The 10010-nt window shown below is 35.3% G+C and overlaps 1 protein-coding gene across 4 annotated transcripts in view; it reads right to left on the bottom strand.

The window, feature by feature from the left end:
- Gin1 (gypsy retrotransposon integrase 1) overlaps nt 1-10010 on the bottom strand; it is a 22252-nt gene that overhangs the window by 11817 nt on the left and 425 nt on the right. For 2 of the 4 annotated variants that reach the window (XM_023708405.1, XM_004625416.3), the window contains exons 2-4: nt 8316-8461; nt 6540-6733; nt 4786-5091 (exon numbers count right to left, since the gene is read on the bottom strand). In XM_023708405.1, coding sequence (XP_023564173.1) covers nt 4786-5091; nt 6540-6733; nt 8316-8454 — 639 coding nt within the window. In that variant the 5' untranslated portion in view covers nt 8455-8461. Of the gene's footprint in view, nt 1-4785; nt 5092-6539; nt 6734-8315; nt 8462-10010 lie in introns of those variants that run through there. The other 2 variants (XM_023708407.1, XM_023708408.1) reach the window with 2 other exon arrangements.

Raw genomic sequence — 10010 nt, 5'->3', positions numbered from 1 at the left:
TTTGTACCAGAAATTGAACTCAGGACCTTGTACTCGCCAGGCAGGCGCTGTGCTGCTGAGCTACAATCCCAGCCCCACCATATATTATAATCTCAACACTCTAGAAATGCTTTCTATTAGTATTTTCTGGTAAAAGAATATAGTTTGTCATCGTTATGTTATTCTCCGTGATATTTAGATTTTGTGTGTGTGTGTGTGACCAGCTCAGCCCACCCTGGAGCAGGGCTGGCACTGTATGTGGTACCAGGGATCAAAACCCCATCCCTGCGTGCTTGCCTAAGCAGGCACATTAGACAACTGAGCTATCTCTCTGGCCCCTATTTAGGTTATTTTAATCAAGCAAAAAGTATAAGTTTTCTATACCATATAAGACTTTTTGTATTTTGTTACCAAAAACCTCACAAATGAAAATTGTAAACTTTCATTACTTACAACTACATTAGCAAATTTTCAAAGTCTAGGCTGATTATCATATGAGTTTAAATATGACTGAAAAATGGTTGGATAATCATAAAGGCTTTATATCATCATTAACTAATTTCTTAAAGCCCAATATGCACTTAGTGGAAAGGCTCTTAATAAAGGTAATGTGAATGAATATTCCAGATTTGTCTTAATAGTTCTGATGACTTCTCATCTGATTCAATTGATAGTATTTTTATGTCAATGTGTTCAACAAAGAGTTACACTAGAAGGTAAGTAGCTCTATTATCTTCCTGTGGTGGTTGAATGTTTGCATCTTAGTATTATACTGTTTCACTTCAATAGAGTTTAGTCACCTGGTCATCCTATGACCAGTAGCATGGTGAAATCTCAATTGTATTCATAAATTCAACTAACTGCTGAATGCAAAAGAATGAATGGGGGAACTGCCTGTAGACCTCCACATACTCTAAATTCTCATCTTTCTGTCAGGGCACCTTCCCATATCATGTGCATTAATGACTGAGCTAAGAAGCTATTATCAATCGGTAGTCATTAGCAATAATGCTTTCTTTATTTTCTAGATTATAAAAAGAAAAAAACCCAGAAATTCTAACAGTCTTCACTCAAATTAGACTGCCTTATACTCCGCACTGCGCAGACCCCTGCAAACTTAGGGCACATTTACAACACACTTTTCTCTTTCTGGGTGACTTTAACACAACAGAGTTTTACTTATTGCTTGTACTAGGTTAGCTGTAATCTGGCTACCTCTCCAAGGCAAGTTTCATTATTCTGTAGTACAACATCTGGAATATTCAGTGAGATCTCCAGAGTTTGAGGGACTGAATTAAGAGAATTTTATTGCCTCAAGACAGCCGCAGCACACTCTATCTATTCCATTTCTTTGGCCAAATCCAGCTATGTGGGCTAGACTGCAAGAACCTTCAGGGACAGCTTTCCAGTTGGGGAGGACAGAAATCCTTAATGGTGAACAGGACAGTGTTTGTTAAGTCACAAATTCAATAGGTTAGACATATGTTGATTACTAGATATTTTAACAACAGAATATATGAAACTGATCATTAAAACATTTATAACCCAACTACTCTAAAAAAGCCTCCAGTTAACCTTATAGTTTTAAATATACTGTATTTTTATAGTTATTTGTGTAAATACATGTACATGTATGTCATGAAACTATCTAGACTTTTAAAGTTGTAAATACTGTTATTTCTCTTTTTAAATATTTTAATAGTTACAGTAAAAAGTACACAAATACATATGCTTCTTTTAAGCATCACTAATGGTTGAAATATTTTATCATGTGGCTAGACATTTTTGTGAAACATGTTTTTGGGTATTTAGGCCGTTTCCATTTCTCATGAACATAAATAGCACTGTGGTAAATATAAAATATCTGCTTCTGTAGCTGAAAAATTTTATTACAGTAAGTTTCTTGAAATAGGATTGCTCACAAAACGACAAATGTATTTATAGCTCTTAATGGATCTTTTGTAAATTTCTTTACAAAAGGGTAAGTTTCGATCTGTAATGCTACAAGTATCATAAGGTTATATCATTCTATGTGCAGTGTACTGGATATTCTTACCTTTTTTATAGAAAAAACTAATGTTAACTTGCATTACTTTTATTACTATTTGAATATTTATATATGCTTAGATTTTTTCTTCCTTATGAAAATTACTTGGTTTTGCTTTTGATTAAATTTATTAATTTGTATGAATTTTTAATAAAGACAGTAGCCCTTTTCCATGTAGGTTTACTTTTATTTTTCTTTAGGTATTTTTTTCAACTTTTGATTATTTTACCAAATATAAGTTCCTAATTTTTATGCAGCTAAATTTGTTTTTCCACTGAAATGTATACTACTGTTCTTAAACTAAGAATGTGGTTTCCTTTTCTAGAAATTAAAAGAAAATCAATTACTCCTATATAATTTTTGTTTCGATTAAAAACATGTTTTATCTACCTGAAAATGGTTTTGATATATATTTCACTGTAAAACTATGTTACAGAAATAATTATACAACTACTACTTGTTCATCTGTTAAATAACCCTTCACCCACTGTGGTGCCACTTTTATCATGTGACTAGTCACCCAGCTCTGTCAACATTCCCGGTTAACGTCAGTTCTACACTGCTGAACACACTACCTTGGGGTAGTTCGTGGTTTCAGTAGATCAAGTGTGATGATGCCATATCTTTACAGGACTGTTCCTCCAGTAAATGCTATAATAAAGAGCTATTACCATGTAAAAAAAAAAAAAAAACCCACTGAAACAGGAAGTATGGGTGGTCGGTAGTTTTTAATGCACTCCTAACATTTGAGAAATATCGGTCAATAGAGGCACACAACCTATTAGGAAAAAACCAAGTATTTAAGAACAAAGTAAAAATAATTGTCCTTAAACTTGTAAGTGATATATAATCTGGGGAGGGGAGCTGAAGATTAAACCCACAGCTATGTCCCCCAGCCCCAAGAATTAGACTTGTAAATGGCTATTAATGTGGCTAGAATATGTTCATTAAGTTGTTTGGATGTTCTTGTGCAGAAAACAGCACAGCAGATTTAAGACTGTTATCCTTTGAAAAATCTACTTACAAAGATTTCTCGCATCCTGGACTCCGATTCCCACAGAGAGGGCTCCAATCACTTTCTAAATGATGGGGGTAGCTAAGTAGGCCTGAACAGTTTATACAAATAATATGGCTTATGCTAAATAATTTTTGCTCTGAAGGCTTGGGAATAGAAGACCCACGTGTGAAAAAGCCCCAGTAAAAATCCTTTCCTGGTATAGTGTAATATGCTTATAATCCCAGCATACCAGGAGGCTGAGACAGGAGGACTGTAGGTTCAAAGACAGCCTGAGCAACTTGGTGAGATTCTGTCTCAAGGCTAAATATATTTTTACAAACACACGTCAGAGTTCATTGGTGAAGTGAGTGCCTGCTTTCTCCTGGACTTCTGTCTACCTTTCTCTTTGCAGTGTGTGTATGTGGTACTGGTGGTTGGACATAGGGCCTTTGCATTAAGGTACGTACTCATCCCTTTTTATTGATTTGTAATTTTGAGACTGGGTTTTGCTAAGTTGCTGAGGCGATGACTTTTGGTTGCATTGTTTCACTGAATAAATTTCAGCCATGAATATGACTACATGTAGTACACTCCTAGTAAATCAAGGAATCTGGAGATAGTTTTAGGGATACCTTATGTAAGTCTTAAGTACTTAACATAACCTGAAGTAATTCTTCTGGATTGAGACATTAATGATACTGTGAATCAAGAAAGTCTGGCTAGTCCTACAGATGACCCACTACTATTATGAATTACTGGACTATGTTGGAATATTTTGCTGAATTCATGCACCTCCAATATTTACATGACAATGGAATACCCATCTCTGACAAAACTAAACAAAAAAAGGGGATACAAATGAAGGACCATTTTGTATCTGTATATTCAAAATAGTTAGAATAGATATACAGCTTCTTTCTCTTAATTCAATGAGAAGAAAGATTTGTCCTAATAGTATTTGGACAGGAGATCATGTCTGCATCTTGTACTATGAATAACCACTAAGAAGACAACAATATGCAATGTATTAATTATTAAAACTGTCCTACTAATCGGTTTTGAAACTGTCCCATTGCTATTTGTTTCTCAATAAAATTATTTAAAAAAGAAAAGAAAGTCTGGCTAGTTGTGATTATGATTATTTGATACTCTGTCAATTATAAATTTTATGTTTTTTGAAATGGGTTTTGATGTGTTATCCATGCTGGTCTTGAATTTATGAGCACCACTGATCCTCTCACCTTAGCCTCCTTGAGAAGCTGGTACCACACACCTAGCTTCGTTAGAAAATTTTAAAATAGGTCTGAGCTCTATTACCATTACATGTTTTTTCTAGACTTTCCATTGTATTCTTGGTAGTCTATTCTTCAGATTAATGTGGAAAAAGACCAAGGGACGTGAAAAAAATCTCCAATCAATATTGAGTATTCTCATTCATACACATAATGTACTTTTACACTTAGTCAAAGTTTTCATTTACTTCACAACTATAAAATTTTTAAGTTAGAAGTAAGCAAAGACTATGTGGGCCAGCTTTATTTGAGTTTGAGGATATCAAAGACAGGTTTACAATTACTCTATTGGAATACTAAAATCCTAATCCTCTAACTTCCAGACCAACCACTTCTGCTCCAGTCTATAATACACATACCTTTGTGTCTACAGCAGTTCATCTGCATACATATTGTACAGCGCAAATAGTACTGTGTAATGCACGTGAAATAGTTCAGATACGCTCCCAGACATGAGCAATGTCTCTTACCTGTTGAATGAATTCATCTCTTTGGTCCATTATTATTTTCTGAGGAGGTCCATATAAGAAAAATACATTGGTAATAGCTTTAGAAATTTCTGATGCTGAAACATCACACAGAGGCAAAATCATAACCCATTTTGTGAATAAATCTGTCAAAATTATAGCATAAACATGACTTCTGTTGCTTGTATGAAAAGGTCCCATCAGATCCACAGTAACTACACTCCATGAATTTTCCACCTTGAGAAGGTGCTGTTTAGGTGCTAGAATAACTGTATTTTTTGCCACTTGGCAATGCTGACAAGCATATACCTACAAAGAGGCACACAATAAAGAAAATATATACAAAAGTTAATATAGTCAACATAAATCAGAGTTTTAAACTGGTTAATAGGTAGTTTGTGTTCTGAAGAAGACATTTTTGGACTAAAACCAGACTACTGTATTAAATCACCTATTTAAAACAACAAGCAGACATTATTTGCTATTTCTATTATGTGATCAGCTTTTGAAAGCACGTTCACATGGAACACAATTCATGATTTATGTGAGTTATTATTTAATTGAAAAAAAATTGTACATACTTATGAGACCATGTAATACTTATCTATAATCTTAAAACAGGTGAATATGCAGTGGTTTTTAATATGTAAGAGATATTGTTCTGCAGTTATTACTACAAAAAAATCATCTATACCAGTATTTATTGGAATATAAAGTAGGTAATATTTATAAATGCCAGAAATTGTTCTAGGTCCTTAAAAAAGTGTACAAAAAGTTGACATCTGAAGAAAATCTGGTTTTCAAGGATAAGAACTGACAGAGATTGTACTGAATATCTGTAAAGAGATATACATGCATGGCAAGTCCATAATTTGATTTTGTATTTCTGCCATGTTTGATGGTTTCTCTCTGAAGCTGGAATAGGCACAAACGTTAACACTACACACCAGGTCTGACTTATTACAAACATATTCTCTTACAGAAAATCCTATGAATGGCACTGAAGAGATAATGATATGATGAAAGGAACTTCAGCACCAGTCCAATTCTGCCTACACAAGTTCAATAATGAAAATCTGGTTCTGAGTGATCTGTTATCTAACCATGAAAAGAGAATGAACCTGTTCAAAAAGAAGGAATTACTGAGATGAGGAGAAGGACAGGAGCGGGAGTGGGGGAAAGAGATCTATGTGAGTAAGCAAGATGGTTTGGACAACGGTACTGTAGGTTTCTGCTGCTGGTCTATGGAAAGGAATACATAAGGCTTACATTTCTTTTCTGTTCTTTTTACATTTTTGTTTTTCTCTCTTCTTAATTCCTTATAACTTTTTTTTATTTTTTTCAATTTTGCATGCATATATCTGATAATCTGAATAAATTGAAGACAACACTGTGCAATACAACAAATACTGTAAATTCACATTATTTCATTTAGTGAAATTCTGTATCATTTCTAATTTTTATTACTATTTTGTGTTCTCTGTAGAAAATAATAAAAAAATAAATTATCTGTTATCTAAATGTTCTTTCAAATGTCTAAAAGCTACTTTACTTGAAATTACATTTTAGTGACTTTAAAGAGTTATGAAAAAAATAAAACTTTTTAGGTGTTTTTCATAAACAAAACAAAACAAAAACAAAAACTAGCCATACACAAAGTACTTAATCAGAGGTGATACCCATAGTAAGATATGGACTAATAAGGAATTTTTACATTTATGACAAGAGTCAAAATATTTTCCCTCCATAAGCCATACCCACTGTTTGACATCACTGGTCACAGAGGTCCAGTAGTAATTAGATTCCACTAGAGTGAGTGTTCTGGATATGCCGTGATGAGCGCCACTGGCATTCTCATGGCATTCTCGTAGGACTTTCTTTTTTTCCTCTTCTGAAACAATTACCAGACGATTTTGTTTTCTGTCTTTTCCAACGTAAAACAGCTTTTTTTCTGGAAGAAATGATACCAAAAGAGCACTGCAATTTTTAGACATCTATATATAGTATTGAATATAGATTTCTCTTCAAACTATAAGGATTTTTTTTTTACCACTCTTTTTCTACTTAAAATAGAGGGTTTATTTGTAATGATGCTGCCATACAATATGAAAGGTCCTCAGTTATACTCTAGGTATGTAGGAGAAACACTAGCTGCTATAATTTTGGAACTATCAACACAGCACAACCAGCTTGTTCATCAGCGTTTGTGGTAATGATGGGAATAAGAAATTATCTACGGCACTATTAACACTCCATCATAAGTACAATTTTAGAGGCAAGCTCCCCTCCCAGCTTCTTCTAGAATTGAGTAGAAGATAGAGATGGTATAGTGGGAGCATCAGTATCCTCAAAGATTTTTTGTTTTGTTTTGCTCTTGCCATACTGGGGATTTTTCTCCAGGGCACTTCACACTGAGCTGTATTTCCAGCCACGCTTTATTTTCATTTTTAAATTTTGAGGCAGGTCTCACAAAGTCAGTAAGTTGCATCTGACAGAAGTTTTGTGTGGGAAGAATCTAGAGCTGGAAAGCAACAAAGGGAGTCAAAAACAAAACAAAGCAAACAGTTTTGCTAGCCTGGCAGCAATTTTAACTGTGAAATAGAGCAAAAAAGAATGTGCCAGAGCAAACATTCCTCACTTAAACTAGAAAGCAGGCAACCTGAGGCCAGCAACTCTACCTTATCCACCAAAATTTCTCCAGTCTAAAATGTGATTGGCATACAAGAAGAACTCAATAAACACATTTTTACATAAATGATTAAATAAATGAACTAAAAAAAAACCCTCACTTAAGTCTAAGAGGTTAAGGGTTTATGGATTCTTAAGCACGAGGACTTACTGGGAGTGATATACACAGGGAGACATGACACGCTTTTATTATGTTACAATTTTTTTGACTCACTTTGGGGAAAAGTCTATAGGGAAGATCCCGACCAATAGCACAAACATTCACTTGGGTTTCTGGTGACTGTCCTTGCTTATTTTATCCCAAACTTCTCCCTTTAAAGGGGGAAGAAAAATCATGAACTTGCAAGATAAACATTGCCCTGGCTTTCAATTATTTAATCTATTCAAGGGCTTCAGGATTATAAATAAAAATAATCCTGAGAATGTTGAATGGCAGTTGGAGAATGGACCACCGAAATAGGCATAGTCTATTCCTCCCACTGGTTTGATCCTTGTCAATATTTTTCATATTACGCATCAAAAAGTTCCTCAATGACACTGGCACCAGCTCTTGAAAGTATTGTATACCGCCTGAATAGGGTCCATCACAGGGCAAAAGGAAAAGTTCACGTAGGCAAATGTTTACCGTTTTTCGTAGCAGTTCTACGAAAATTTACTAGGCCCTTTTTGGCCCTCTTCGCTTTCAGTTAGCTTCAGGGTGGTTTCTGTTTTGTTTCTGAGTGCTGCTGTCAGTTTAACTGATGGTCACTTAGCCTTAGTTACTGCAGAAAGTTTTACTATTCCAGAAAGAACACAGGTGGAAAAGAACCTATAGCTTATACCCAAGATCTGAATGTTAATTTCACCTTTGAAGACAAATTTTTTTGCGGCTCTTCTTATGCCACTTCTCTCACTTGGCAGTGTGGTTGCATGATATTCACCAGTTCGTTTATAATACGCAATCTGCTTAAGATGAAGGTCACCATTTTTTCCGCTACGGACCATTGTGAACCTAGGCAAAGGGTATTTAAGGAAATTACTTAAATGAAAAGCTAAATCAGTCGCTATTTCACTTCAGGCTTCTGTCACATTTCTGTTTACGTATGAGTAGAGCACTTTCCCAGAACATTATCTGTGAGAGACAACTGCGGTACAGAAAAGCAGTGATGTATTTGAGCTAAAATATCCAAGTGCTATTTTTGAGATGCTGAACATCTTCTATATACCAGAAGAAAATGAATAAACGCACTCCAAAAGATTTGCTTGAAGTCTCTCATTGACATCAAGGGAAATGTTACTTACATAGTTTGTACTTGTTATTTCTGTTATGATATTTCAACAGGAAATATAATTTTATATTACTTCTAAATATATTCATGGCCATTGCAAAACACTGTTCCAATCTAGTTATATTTTGTGCATGTTCAAATGATGCCAGTAGCCAGAACTCATATTCTGAACTACATGTAAATTAATTTTTCTTGAACAAAAATGAATTTTGGTGCTGGTTAAGATAATAAACATATTCACATTCTACTACAATTTGAAAAAGTGAAAAAAACTGCTTTGCTTTCAAGAAGTAAAAATCAAAAAAGTTTAATTGTAAGAGAATAACTTCAACAGAGACCATTGCAAACAGAAGAGAGAAATTTACACGAGTGGGTAGTAGGAAGTTCCCGAGAGGACAGCAAAGGATACCATCTGTCACTCACACACACACACACACACTCCACTTAAGCCTCTGAAAGATTACAATCTGTATACAGTCGAAATATATAAAATATATAATGTTTCAAAAAAGAAAAAAAACCCAAAACAGAATACATTAATTTGAGGGTAAAATTCTGACTTTTGAATTATGCTATTTTAGTCTCTGAGACATGGACCAGTACTATTTTCTGTAACATCAAAAACTGGGAAATCAATACATTAGGTACTTCCTTACAATTAGCTTCATTTTGCCATACAAATTTGCTTAACAACAAAATGTCTTTCACTCCATGTGCACACTTACGAAGCCAAATGGGATAAACTCATTTCTTTTTGGATATTTTTTTTTCTTTCATTAGTATGTGACTTTATACTTCGCAGTCCATGACTGCATGCACTGCAGGGAACCGGTACACGCACTTGGCACATTTCAAATTTTTTCCTTCCTCCACCCCCTTTTATTTTTCCAGCATCAGGTTTAGCTATTTATAAGACTTCATAAAATTATCATATATTCAGACTGAAAACCGGACTAATAGATCAAAGAACACAAAAAGCATGTAGGACGGTTGACATCTTCTTTCTGAACGGTATGTCTCTCCTGCGGTTTCACGAACACGCTTATCCTTTCCTAAACGCAACCTACAGTGAGACAAATGTGTGTGCTTCCCCTTACAACCGCCTGGCGACCCCCTCTCCAGACCTGGGGCGCCCCAGCCCCGGGACGGCCTTAATCCGGGCAGAATCTCAGGATGCCACGCCAAGTGCGCGCAGGTCCCGGCGGGAGCTCCGCCCGCCCGCTGCGGAGCGCAGGCCGGCCCGAGCGCGGTCGGCGGCCACGGCCGAGGCGC

The sequence above is a fragment of the Octodon degus genome, unplaced genomic scaffold (genome assembly GCF_000260255.1).
Source record: "Octodon degus isolate 3935 unplaced genomic scaffold, OctDeg1.0 scaffold00009, whole genome shotgun sequence".
NCBI lineage: Eukaryota > Metazoa > Chordata > Mammalia > Rodentia > Octodontidae > Octodon > Octodon degus.
The sequence above is the reverse complement of the archived record's forward strand: the minus strand, read 5'-3'. Positions and strand labels throughout refer to the sequence as shown.